This window comes from Haemaphysalis longicornis, unplaced genomic scaffold (assembly GCF_048455015.1).
Source record: "Haemaphysalis longicornis isolate Haplotype H1 unplaced genomic scaffold, Haemaphysalis longicornis Haplotype H1 scaffold_7, whole genome shotgun sequence".
Lineage (NCBI taxonomy): Eukaryota > Metazoa > Arthropoda > Arachnida > Ixodida > Ixodidae > Haemaphysalis > Haemaphysalis longicornis.
Genome location: NW_027526422.1, coordinates 51,036,088 through 51,050,188, shown reverse-complemented (window position 1 = coordinate 51,050,188; position 14,101 = coordinate 51,036,088). Strand labels below are relative to the sequence as shown.

General features: G+C 47.2%; 1 protein-coding gene across 2 annotated transcripts in view; it reads right to left on the bottom strand.

Annotated features, from left to right (window-relative positions):
- Positions 1 to 1,818: 1,818 nt before the first annotated feature.
- The window catches only part of LOC144145588 (uncharacterized), a 286,537-nt gene continuing 274,254 nt past the window's right edge, over positions 1,819 to 14,101 (bottom strand). Inside the window, exons 2-4 of one of the 2 annotated variants that reach the window (XR_013317529.1) lie at positions 8,677 to 8,792; positions 2,513 to 4,048; positions 1,819 to 2,457 (exon numbers count right to left, since the gene is read on the bottom strand). Coding sequence is in view for 1 of the 2 variants with exons in the window: in XM_077677237.1 (XP_077533363.1) it covers positions 3,940 to 4,048; positions 8,677 to 8,792 (225 nt within the window). In the remaining variant the exon portion in view is untranslated. Of the gene's footprint in view, positions 4,049 to 8,676; positions 8,793 to 14,101 lie in introns of both variants that reach the window. The other variant, XM_077677237.1, reaches the window with a different exon arrangement.

Genomic DNA, 14,101 nt, shown 5'->3' with positions numbered 1-14,101 from the left:
GACAGCCTTCCAACCCCACACATACTACATCGATTAGAAGGCCATCGCATCCCTGCACGGTGCTCTAAGTGTTCTGGCTTTCCCAACACGCCGCATGTTCTTTGGGACTGTTCTGCTTCGCAACCATCACTCTCAACTCATCTTAAATCTCTTTCACCTCCTCCCTCTTCTCTCCAAGACTGGCTGGCGCCGCCGGAGGGACCGGACCGAGCGGCCTGGTGGCGAGCTCCGGTGGCTCATGTTCGTCAGGTCCTCCCGTCTGTATAGATAATTATTTTCCCTTTCAGAACCCCGGACTTTGGGGGTCTTTTTTTTTTTGTGTGTGTGTCAATAAAGTTTACCAACAACAACAACTCCTCCCCTCTAGGCTATGCCCTCCCCACATCGCTGCGACCGCGTTACCACATTTCGTCCCATGAAAGCCTCGACCAGGAACAATCTGTAACGTATGTTTTACGTATGAGGCGTCGCCCACCCATTCCGAAGTAACGTGCGGCCGGTGCTTGCAGCTGTAAACGTTGACGCTGTTCCACGAAGACGCTGCTCAGGCAAACGATCGCTTAATTACCGTTATTTTTTAGTGCTTGCTGTACTGTTACCTCCGCTTCCTGTCAGATGTAGAGGTGTCTCAACCAGCTACTGGCCGGTTGGATCGCTTGTTTGTGTAATTTGATCGTTCGCACGATTCCATACATGCTGGCGTGCTTACCTCAGAAGAAGCACTCCCACAGTCTATACTTACAATAAGGGATAATATTTCTTGTGTGTATTTCTCTAGCATTGTACATAGCAAAAATAAAATGCTCCGGCAAAAGCTTTAATAGAAGCGGTCCCGACGCTTCGAAAAATACTATGCTTCAGTAGACGTCTAGATTTGACCATGGGTACAGTTCGCTGGTTGCCGCAAAGAGTAACGCGGTGGACTGGCGAAGAAGCAGGTATTGACAGACAGCAATGTCCCTATACTTATTTCTTGCCGCAACGCGCCGGAGGCCGTCGGCACCCAGTGATGATCCGTTTCTCATCTTTGTTTGTACTAAAAGTCATTTTTACACAAAAAAACATGAGCTGCTGGCCGAAGAATATTGTCTTCAAAATATCGGGGTTGCGCAGAGGTTGAAAGTTACTGGACGGAAAGGAAATCGCTGCTTCGACATTTCTTCTCAGTGCCCAAGCAGTAGCAGTGTTACTTTGCAAAGTATTTAAACATAAAATAATGATATCTTTGTGCATTGTTGCAACTGTATTGAAGAGGACAGGGTGGCAAGGTGGGTGGCGAGAGTTAGGTGTCGGTGTAAGAAGGTGAGAGGGAAGAAGTGATTCGTCAACATAAAGCGTTCACCCAACCGCAATCACCCTGCTATACCACGGACCCCACACCATCAATCGGAGTGATCGCGAGTAATTTTTGTTGTTTTCATCTAAGGCTTTACTCAACCAAGAGTTCTGAGGAATATGTTTACCTTCATGGTATGCGAACAATTCGTTCAAGTAAAATTCTGGCCCTTTGAGTTGCCACGCTTCATGAACTTCGTGAAATCTGCTCACAAATAGGTTGCAAGAAGAGGTCCGGGTTCCTCTTCTTTTTAACCACTCTGGTGATTAAAAAGAACATAGGCTTATTTACCTAGTTTTTTTTAGATACGCAGGCGATCGTAATAAGCATTGAAGAAACGTCTCTAACGATTGTCGCGTTTCTCAGAGGGCAGATCTCCGCCCGTTTCAGGTCAAGCGGCGTATAGATCCGGCGAAGCTCACGCCAGGAGCGCACGCAGCACTACAAGGGAACAATGCAGACGACCAAAGAGGACACGTAAATACATCTCGTCTCGACACAATTGCTCTCTTGACTTTATTTCATTTACTTCTCTCGTGTCACACATTCAGGGGCGAAGTGCAGCGATGAATCAGTTCACGGAAGTAAAAAAGAAGGTGGGCGGGTGGGCGAAATCGACACAAAACACTGGTGTAATACAGCAGGGTAGGTCTCTAAAAAAACTACAAGCTAAAATGTGAATTAACATATTGTGCCCATTCGTGGAGCACAAGGGGGACAAAAAAAAGGGAAGCTTATAAATGCAGCGAGGGTGGTTTCCCGATGACCGGTAATCTACCGATCTACCATTGAACCGTCCTCGTCCAGAAATTTTCACGCGCAAAAGAGACAATAGCTCATCCTGTTATTTCCATGACCCGATCGACACAATAGAAAGATAGGCAGAACGTTGCAACTGTGTTTGGCATAATGAGTGCGCTCAAGACGAAAGACGAGTTGTGATGACACAAAACAGGTGTAAGAAAGTTGGACGAGGAGTTGGTGTCGGTACGCCAACTCGCCCAGCTTCCGTGCGCCTGTTTTGAGTCACTTCATCTCGCGTTTCGTCCCTTGCGCAGTTATTATGCTAAGGGTACACCAGCTCGCTTAACTATACGCAAAACTGCAGTTGTAACAGTTGCCTATCAGATAAAAACTCCGGTACTATAATCAACACTTTCTACGCTCACTGCTTGCATGGGCTAAACTAATTTGGCAACATTTCATATTACTCGAAAAGGAAGCAGCTTTCTGTGCCTCGGGCGAATCCCGGAAGAGCCATTAGGTGACTTTGCCCTGATTTTAAGTGTTTAATTTTGCGTGCTGTCATACTGCACCGTTACTAATTGCAAAGCTATGAACACAGCGAAATGACTAAAAAGAAATCAAACAACACAGAAATGACTGAACAGGTACACAATATAACTCATTTGTTCGCGGTAATCCGGCTATTCGAGAGCTTAAACACGAAACAAGGTTAAAAAGACAATGTATACGCGTAGTGCGAGCCGCGGCCTTGCGGTGCCTGATGATACGGGCCTTTTGCACTGTGCAGGGCTTATGGTGCGTAAAAGTAATGAATAAATAAAGCTACCGAACGGAGCAACACGTTCGCACCCCAGGTTGCCTTAAAAGCAAATAAATACGGTACAGCCAGTAGCCGCCAAAAGTGTGCGATGTCGTTTCGCCTTTGCTCTTTCACCAAGGTAACCTTGATGCAGCATAACCCAGTTACCTCCAACGCTAACGAGAGGTGAAGCTATACCCTCAGACGGCATTGATGTAAATGGTGAAGATCTGATGAAAAAGAAAATTTTATCGGCCCTGACGTTCCTGACTTTAGAGCGGTGCCCAAGGGTGGCATGTAGGACATTTTAGTTCACTTTTCTTTAATTGTACACCGCCCTTTTTGAATGATTAGCAGCTCGAGGGAAAAAAATAAGTGGGCGTGGGAGGGGCCTCGGCTGCATCGACAGACGAGCTTGTGAAGATGCGGAACGCTCGATTCTCCTTCGCCAACGCGAGCTATGCACAAAATAAATACACAATGCAGTCGAATAATGGGTTGGCGAAACAAAATGAGGGAACAAACACGTTACGGCTGGGGCGTGTGCAAACGAAAGTTGGCGCCAAATTCGCACCGGGACACAGCATTCGGCAGCCCCCGATAACAGCATGCCAGCTTCACGGATCGCTAAACGTTCCTGGTGTTTTTAGAAGGATGGCGTGCAGGCTTAATAAGAGACTCCAACTTATCGTCACCGCCTGGGGTTATGTGCGCCTTTTCAGCTCACACAATACCGTACCAGCGGGGGTGAAAGTACTTGTGCGCGAGCGTAAGGCTCGTTTCCACGGCTAGGTATAGGGGGATCACGTCCAGCGGTGGTGTTACAACAGAGGAGGCCCAAAAAAGGCGGCTTCAACATAAAAGAGTCCAACAAGGAGGTCGCGCGGACGACCTAACGGTGAGGCCCTTGCGCTCGTAGTTTTCCCTTCAGCGGCTGCCTTCGCACTCGGCCCCTTTCCATGGTTTTTGTGACGACGAGGCAGGCGAGGCCACAGTTGATTCATCATCGTCCATGTGACGCGTCTGCCGAAAGGGCGGCTCTTTCGCCGCCAGAAGGTCACATCTGTACGTCCTCTGGAGGTGGGACCTTGCACGTGTAGACCCAGCAGGAGATGGCGACGTCGTCGCGGTCCGCCAGACAACGCATGCCAGGAGGACAGGTGCAGCTGCGCGCAGGTGAAACGAAACGGCAAGGTGAGCGCGCTGTCTTGTCCGCGTTACAGGCTGTAGCCATGCCTGTATCTACACAAAGTTGCGTCATCGTTCACCTCCTAGAAATAGCTTTAGTTGCACTTATAAACATTAAGCGCAGTAACAGCATGAACTGTATCTCTAAATTTCAGTGCCGCCAAGGCAAATAGACATCTCGTGGTAACAGAGGTTGCTTATTAATAAAGGAAATTCCGAAGGCGTGAATAGTGGTATCACCGCCCCATACTCTTTACCGCAGCACGATTTGTGCCGTCACAAATTGTAAACTGCGAAACACCGGTTCAGCTTGTCTAAGCAGTTCATGAAAAAAAAGTTGGCGCAGCTTTCGCTAGTGGTGCAAGTCTGGAGAAACAGCAAAGATGGCGGTCCCTCTCCCTTCGTCGGAGACCCGGCTGTCGCACCTCACGTGGGTCTCCGAACTTCCTGCTGAAAGTTCTCCATGACTGACAGACCCAGATGGTTTTGTCCGCGGGCTTTTACACCTCTCCCACAGTGGACCGTGTTATCACGTGGTCGAACGCGAGGAGATCACGCCACGAACGCTCGGCAGAGTGTTCTCGAAGGTCGAGCTGGACGACGCCGGGTGCTCCTCACGAGGCGCACGCTTACGTGCGCTCGCTACTTTTTCTTGGTATTTTTTGCGAACGCCACCGGACCAAGCTCGAGTAATAAATGTATGCGGGAACTCCTGCTGATCCCGTGGGCTTCAAAAATCCGCGAAACGTTTCGATTTCGGTTCAGGCTTTGGCGTAGTCGCAAGTAGCGCCAGAAGGCTTACGCGAATGAACGCGTGAGCTGTCGCCCCTTTTTCGTGTTCTTGCGTATATACGACAAAGCAGCAGCAAGACACCGATATGTTGGTGCAGCCACATTGCTGGGAAATAGCGCAAGTAGTTTTGACAGCTTTTCCTAGGCAGCAGCAGCCCCTGGGTGGCTGGAAGTTCCTTTAATGACTTCATAAGCAGTCCCGCTTCACTATGTGTGACGTCATATTTTACGTCACGCAAAAATTGTAGGGATACAAGGAAGACAATATACCGCCTTAAGTATTTATTTCTGAACAAACAAGTCGTTTGCAAGCGAGCAAAAGCGGAAGCAGCTTCAAATAATGTGATCTTTAAGCTAAAACAACAATTTCTTCAGCCTTTAGTGTCCCTTTAAGTACTTCTACGTGGACTCAACAAGAAAACCCATCTGTCGTTCTGTAACGCTCGGTATGTCACACTTTCACCTCAAACAAAAACACCAATAATAAAGGGTCCGAATCCCTTCTTTTTTTATATAAGACCACTCGTACTTCTAGAAAAATTTCCAGCAACTAATTTGTGTAAATAAGGAATCCGACTTAAACGAGGGGTCTTTGAAGATATTTAATAAAGGCGCTATGACTTTTATATATTGATATCAGACTCCTTATATATTTGACCTAAACATGTACTCCAAGCAACGCATCCATGTAAATCAGCGCAGCAGACTTAAATGGAGTTCGATGTAGAGCTTTATATGGAAGCATGGGGTTCTGTAGAGTTGTTTAATGAAAGGCCCTAGGGTAAGTAATACCAGAGTCCTTCAATGCTTTACTGGTCACGAAACTTCGGCGCTCGTTTCATATAGGGACCGCGCGCGCCACTACAGGCGCCACCGCCGCACGAAGGTCATCCAGCCGCCGCTTTGCGGCGTATTGGCCTGCTCTTGGCGTGCAAACGCTCGCTGCTTTTGGTGTCTGCGCGCTGATTAACTGTGTTTTTTTCGTAGTAGTTAGCGATGAATAGTCCAGTCATCACCTGCCTTCAATGGGGTTTTATTTTTCGTAGTAAATTACCGTAGACTTGGGCCGCGAACGGCAACGGCTTCTGCGTGCTCTGGCACAAGCGCTGCGCCGTAGTGTTTTCGGATTTTTAAATCTCTATTTCTTCTTTTCTTAAAGCAAAAGTTGTAAATACCACACATACGGTAGCTGCGTAGTCACGGACTGCTGCGGGCCTATCGATAATACAATAAAAGAAACTGAAAGAAACCAAGTACGCGTCGTTCAGACTACGCTTAATGAATCCGTTGATTGCTCTGGAATGCACTGAACACTAAAAGAGATAGCCAAATAGTATTGTCGTTTCAATGACTGGGTACATACTTGAGAACATCTAAAAACGCTGCAGAAACGCGAAGGATCAAAACACGAAGAGATATATGTTGCACAATGTGTCTTTCCGCTTCCACGCTTTGCAATTCTTTCAAAAACAGGAAGCTAAAAAAGAACAATAAAACTGATTTTATCACACGCAACGAAATTCAATGTTACGAAGGGAGACAAAAGAGCGTGGTCCAGCGTACAGAAATTTATTTTTTCGCGCTGCGATGTGGAGCACACGGAGGAAACAGAACATTGCCTCGTAGCCAAGAACGACGCAAAGCTTTTCTGAACGCAGCGCGCTAGCGAGCTCCTGTTCTACAGAAGACTAGAATGAAACACAAACGTCGAAGAAGCAGTCCGCAGTGTGACGTGCACAGGTGAACGCCAATAAAGTGAGTTGCGCGGCGTTTGCTATGCATGCATTACTCTCGGAACGTTATTAATTTCAGATCCATGGAAATAGGATCGATAACATTGTCGAAGAAACAAAAAATCAAGTTGGCGACAAGGTGGCACCCTTTTCATATTAAACAATATTGCCCGACGGGACGTACGACAAAAAGAGCAAACGGGCGCTCCGGTTGAAACGCCAGATAAGAAATCGAAATCGGCCTCGCGCGGTTGCAAAACAAACAAGACGAACCCTAAGGGATAATTCGCGGAAATATGAAAAGTAAAAGCACAAGGACGTCCGAAAGCTTTTTTACACACGAGCCTGAGCGCAAGGTAATACAAGTTTGCAAACAGGTAATGAAGCGCCGCTACAACCTGACTGATATGACAAAAATCCTTGTACAATTCTAGGCCCACTATGCTCTCAAAAGGGCACATTGCTTTCTCCATTCTCACACACAGTGCATTTCCACGCACTGTCACACACTTATAATCGAAGCTGAAATCTCCCGTTTCTTGCCTTGGAATGGCGCGCCTCCTCCCCTTCGCTCGGTCAACAGAACAAGGAAACATTTTCTGTGGTATCGTTGTACAAGGAATGACATCCCGAGACGCAACACATGTTAGGCATCGTCGTTGCACTACTTAAGTCGCATCACAAGAGCGCGAAATGCACGTTACATTTTTTTTCCGCACAAAACAAACACAACTCGCCGCGGCTCCGCCGTTCGAGCCAGCGCAACGCCCCCCGAGGAGTGACCTCAGTGAGAGGGTGGTGCCACCGCGCGGCGGCCAAACGCAGCATATGAAGCTCTCCCATTGAGTTACGGAGCAGTTTCGTGACCAGTAAAGCATTGAAGGACTCTGGTAATACTTTGACATGGCTATCATTGCCCACAAAAATATCTTGCCAGAAAAGCATCCGTGTAAGATGATGAAGCAGGCTTTAAAGGAGCCATGAAGAGAAAATACAACTTGGTTTAATTTGAAAGAACTAGGATTCAGTATCTCACTCAGCTCCATTACAGCCACAAAAGATGTTTTTTAACGAAAAAAAAAAAAGCAAGAAGTATTTAAAAAGTTTCAAATTTCGCGCCACAGTGACGTGTTATGAGCAAGAATGACGTCATACGGGTCAACAGTAAAACATAATTTTCGGTGCATTAACTGCACGTTAGCATTCAAGTGATGCGGTCAAATGGAACTAGAGGCCAGATTACAGACGTCCAGTCATGTGTCGTCGCTACAGGTCAATTAGGCGGCCGCCAATCGCACAAACAAGGTTCCGTGACGTCATAGAAAAGTTGCGGGAAATTGGCTAGGGGTTCGCCACTGCTTCACACGTTTTCTTTAATATCTCCGTTATTTGTTCGAAGATTGCTATGATATTGGTATCATTGTTATCGGGACTAAGCAGTCTTTCTAATAAACCCAACTTGTATTTTGTCTTCATGGCTCCTTTAAGGGGCCTTGGCATAAATGCGCTTTATAGGAACACACGGAGTGTGTGCCTTCCCACTACGTTGATATGGCTCGTAGAAAAATGATGTTCTCGCAATGCTTGCGAGTAGAATAGGGATTAAAGGATTTATTTATCCGACAATGCCCACCAATGAGTTTCTGCGAACCTTTCAAGAGGCAAAAAAAGAAATATTAAAATAAAAGAAAATTAAATATTTTCAAATTTCACGCCATCAGTGACGTAGTTCGACTACTACTAAAACAATGTTATCAGTGTGTCACCTTGTAAAAAAAAACTACGGTGTTACAGTTGCTAGTTACCAGCAATAATGGGTAAAGGAGTTATAACTTAACAGCTGACTAAGAAGGACCCAGTTACAGGCAATGTGCTGTCAGTAACTAGTTACTGACAAACACTGGAAATCGGCTAGTTCGTGCATTCTTAGTCTTCAAGCCTAATGTTAATCCCCGATAATTTTTACTCGTTTATGCACTAAGTTAGCCTAAGCGCTCTTGGCATCGTTCCCCTAAAGCGGTAATGCATGAACAATCAATGAAAAGGGAGGCGGGCGCATTCTTGGGAGAACGTATACTCACACTTCTAAGTACTGGACGAACGTCCTCTCAATCGGCTGGTACATAAACCAGCCACAGGGAGAGGGAAGTTTGCACTCCGACTGGTTGCTCGTCCGGTAGTTCGCCAGGAAGCTCCTCTGCATCCACAGAAAGAAAGGAGCTTAATTAGTGGCGTCACACTTCTCACCGTTGACACCAGTTATCGGCCCATACAGACATAAAATAGCATTACAGGATTCAAGATTCTCCAAATGGGGCGAAGTATTATAAGAGCACGGTGATGCGAGTCCCGTGGTACAAAGTAAAGGGAACTAGCGGAATAATGCGTATTATCAGATTATTGAATGTCTGCAGGCATGTGCTGGGTCAATTTGAAAATAAGGGTTATTGCAGCCGTAAGAAAAAAATGAAGGCAAGGACGCACAGGACGGTTCGTTTTCACTATGAAATTGTGCTAAGCACCCCCCCCCCCCCCTCTAACCGTTGCCTTTGATCGCTTTCGTGGAAAACGCTTTAACGGGCCACTTAAATCTCCCCGTAAGTCCTGACGTCACAGGCTCGGCAAGAGGAAACAGACGGGGACTGCAAAAGTGAGAAGGGAACTGCAACTGGCCTGTGCCAAATGTGATGGTGAAAGCATCGTTTATTTATTTATTTATTTATTTATTTATTTATTTATTTATTTATTTATTTATTTATTTATTTATTTATTTATTTATTTATTTAGTCGACTGAGCGTAATCAATTTAGCAAAATTATTTATTTAATGATCCTTTAACAGTAACGGGTGATATATTGGTGTGTTTTTCTCCATCCGGGAATCAGCGAACATCCATTGCGGTATACATAACGGATTCAGCAATCCTGGCACTCCCGGATGACGCCGAACCAAATTGACCCGAGTTGTATTGGCCTCACACGGCCTCACCAGTGCCGCTATCACGGTGTTTCGAACGCCTTTCGGCACACTCCCGAAAAGTGTGAACGCGTTTCAACGCGCTCAATTACAACATCCACGAAAGAAAAGAAATAACGGGCGAGTAAACGAGCCGAAACAAGGAGAACCGATAACGGAGTCACTTTTCCGGACACAGGGCCGCCGCCCTCTTAGCGAAGTCAAGCGCTGACCACTGCGTAGCCGGGCACGTGCGTCCGGCTCTCAACCGGACGCACGTGCCCGAGCTCGTGCACGGGAGCAACTTGACTGCCTCACCGGGCATTTCGGGGTCACGGGGTTTCCGGTCAATGTTCGACGCTGCCGGTATGGCGCGCACGCTTCCGCTTTTATCTGAAGACGTCACGATAAGCTCGTAAAACTATACGCGCTAGAAGGCCATGGAAGGCGAAAACGCGCTGACTCCGTGCTCGCCAAACCCCAGCGCGGGGCATCGCAGTTTCAGGGTGGTGAGAGCAGTAATGGAAATGACGGCCTCGTACGACGAACCAGAAACTGGTGCGGAATTTCAGCATTAATGTATTGGTTTTTCATTCACCCAGTCTTGTAAATAAAAATATTTTGATATTTTACTGTGGAGCTTGCTTATCATATTTATACCGATAACGTACGATTGCGGAGTGATTTGAAGTCTATAATTGATTGATTATTTGGTTTAACGAGCCGACGCTACGCAGGCGATGAGGCGCGCTGTAGTAGAGGGCTCCGGATTAATTTTGACCACCTGGGGATCTTTAACGTGCGCCGAAATCTCGAATACGCGGCAGTTTTTGCTTTTCGCCTCCTTCAGAAAAGCGGCCGCGGCATCCGGGAATCTAACACGCGTCCTCGTGTTCAGCAGCACATCGCCTTAACCGATGTTTAAGGAGAGGCCGTCGTTCTGCAGTTGATGTAATTAGGCTGACTATTATATTACTGTTAATACTATCCTTGTTGTGCTCAAAACCCAATTCTAGATCAACTTGGAGACTTACCACTGAGGCAAACTGATTATCAGTTTTCATACATCCTGCTCCAAGGAGCGTATCCGTTAATAGGTTTCATCTCCCATGGTCAACGTAGAAGACATATCTAAGAAACTCAGATGGTCAAATCAAACCTTGAACTCTACGCTGCGGCGCAGCCTACGTAAGCAACGTGTTTATTCGGCGCGACAAACTTCAAATCCATCAACATAGAGGGCACGTGCTTCGTGTCTTGACGCAAGCAGGAGCAAAAGGAAGTTGCGCAGGGGGAGCGTAGACATCTAGATTCTTTTTTGACAACCGCGTCCCGCCATTCTCCGTTTGCTCTTTCCATCCACAGGCTACAAACCAACTCATACTCCCTCCCCCTTTCCTCCTCAACAAACCCTATTCTAGGTGACCTGTGCCGACTGCCCATATCCCGGCACAATATCCCAACTGGTATGGGAGTGCCAGCCATCCCCGTCGTTATCAGCCATGACCCGCTCGGACCAGTGACCCGCTCGGACATTGCGGCGCAGCAAGTTGTCGCTAGAGCCCGGGTGGCCAGCCGAGACCAGGACATCCTGGACTAAGGACGCCTCCCACAAGGCTGGTGCCCCTGACATCTTGCACCAAAGTCTCATTGTTGGCAATATTTACTTCTCCGCATCCTCCTCCACAGGCTAAAACAAACGTTCCGTCATGTGAAGTAAAATGTATTTACCATTTATCGACATTTTACTGCGACTGATTGATAGTATTGTATTTTGATTTTTAGGGACAGACAGCCGATTTTTGGGGAGTGCATGTCGTCCAGCTCATACAAAAACCAGAGTTTTATGTACTGGGGTAACCGCAACGGATTTCCAAATGAACAGGCGGGAAGGATTTTAATTTAGCACTAAAATTTCTGAAGTCCGAAAGGTGGCGCCGTGTAGTGTAAACGTGACACTACCTTACGTGTCCAAACACTTCCGTCGGTTTCAACGCGTGGTTCAAGAACCGCATGAAGGAATGGGAAAGGTTGCACATTATTAATGTTTTATCCGGGGACAAGTTTTTAAAAGAGCCATGAAGACAAAATACAAGTTGGGTGTATTAGAAAGACTGCTCAGTCCCGATAACAATGATACCAATATCATCGCAATCTTCGAACAAAAAACGGAGATATTAAAGAAAACGCGTGAAGCAGTCGCGATCCCCTAGCCAATTTCCCGCAAGTTTTCTATGACGTCACGGAACCTTGTTTGTGCGATTGGCGGCCGCCTAACTGACCTGTCGCGACGACACATGACTGGACGTCTGTAATGGGGCCTCTAGTTCCATTTGACCGCATCACTTGAATGCTAACGGGCAGTTAACGCACTGAAAATTATGTTTTATTGTTGGCCCGTATGACGTCATTCTTGCTCATAACACGTCACTGTGGCGCAAAATTTGAAAGTTTTTAAATACTTCTTGCTTTTTTTCGTTAAAAAACATCTTTTGTGGCTGTAATGGAGCTGAGTGACATACTGAATCCTAGTTCTTTCAAATTAAACGAAGTTGTATTTTCTCTTCATGGCTCCTTTAAACCCCTCTTTTAACCTCTCGTGCAGTTAAAAGTATATTGCAGCATGGCTCACTGTCATGCTTGCCAGCATTCCTTCTGACGGGACACGTACGGCTGGCAGACCTAAAAAATGCGATTTCAAAAGTTCTAGGGCGCTATCAGAAAAACCGTTTCGGGTTAAGGTGTTTCAATTGATTCCCTTTCATTTGGAATAAAAACTCGGGCCATCTCCACTAATGTGAAACCAAACATGCAGTATATAAGTGTATTCTTGGCGCCTTGGCGTTTTTGCCCACGGAGATGAAACCATAACGTGAAGCCTGGGGACGGGCGAAGCATGTATAAGTGTATTCATGGCGCCTTGGCGTTTTTTCCCACGGAGATGAAACCATAACGTGAAACCTGGGGACGGGCGAAGCATGTATAAGTGTATTCATGGCGCCTTGGTGTTTTTTCCCACGGAGATGAAACCATAACGTGAAACCTGGGGACGGGCGAAGCATGTATAAGTGTATTCACGGCGACTTGGCGTTTTTTCCCACGGAGATGCAAATGTTGGGGGCTAGAGGTATACAGCTTTGCTGTGAGTCAGTCTCGTGTCACATGCCTTGCTTGGAAGACATTTCATGCTCACTATAAGAAGTCTGATACTATAGTATGGAGGCTCTAGTGCCTTTCATTAAATACCTCCAAAATAACCAGCGTATCCCTGCGGGGCTATGTACAGCGTTCAACTTTAAAGTAAGCTCCAGGACACTGAAAACATTGAATCGTTGCTTTTTGGGGGGGAAGTATAAGCGGTCTGATACGGAAACTTGAACGCCATAGGGCTCTGTATTTGTAGCATCTTTTCACACGGAGAAAAAGTGACACATCCAATGTTATAATAGGTCGGCAAGTTTTCTGTTGAGTCCACATTGAAATAATTTCAGAAAGTGCCATGCCATGCCATGCCCACCGCCGACTTGCGAACTTGAGATAAGCTGTCAAGCTAGTTGTGGTACAACCGAACGGGCAAATAACGTTCAAATCTTTCCTCGTAGAGCGGTGCGGCGCCTGACACGTCAGGTACTAACGTGCGAAAAAAAAGGGTGTTCTCAGTACTCGAAATTCCTCATAAGCGGGACGTTTTCTTGCACCGCGTCTACAGGTTACGAGACAGCGAAAGGTATCGACCTCTTCAGCAGCTCTCAGGCTGGTGCAACTTCGCGACAGCGCGACGAGAAACACGTGCTCTGCAGAGAAGCGAGTGACAGGAGGAGGCGCAAGAGCGTTGCGCGTGCACGTGTGTTTGCCACATTCCAACGAGCCTACGTTTGCGACGGCGACGACGACGACGACGCTCCGCAAACAATCAAGAGAGAAGAAGGTTCCTACGCGAACGAGTCGAGAACTTCGAAACACGTTCGTCTTGTGACTTGGGCCTTCAAAATTCCGATGTCATTTTCTTCCCCCCCCCCCTCCCCCCACCGGTCATTTCCCTCTCCCGTTTGTCGCGTATTCCGCTCGTGACTCACTGCGACTCTGGTGACCCGCAGTTGCGCAGGCCATTCCTCCCCCGCCTGGAAGGCACGTGGCTTCTTAGAGTGCCTGCCCGTATTGCGCGATCCTCCGCCTGTTGCGCAAACGGAAGCTGTCGGTGCATGGACTCTCTTGGTGATGCGGGCACACTGCGGGGTTGGTGGCGTCTTGGTTGAGCTGCCGTCGTCTCCTTCGGCCGTGCTGGCGAGAAGAGAAGCATGCAGCCTCCGGGCTGTTTTTACCTTCGCCACGCTCCATCCCGTTCATTCCTTAACCCTAGACAAGAGACTGTCACGGGAAGCGACGAACGCCTCTTTTCTTCTTCTTCGCAATTATTTTTTGCCTCTTTTTTTGATTATGTGCCTGTGACGCAGTCGTCTCCACAATGGCACGCGAAAGCCCCGCACGAGTCTCTGAAAGGGGCGTTGCAGCGTTGGACCCCTATGTCTGCAACCACTTATTAAGTTCGCT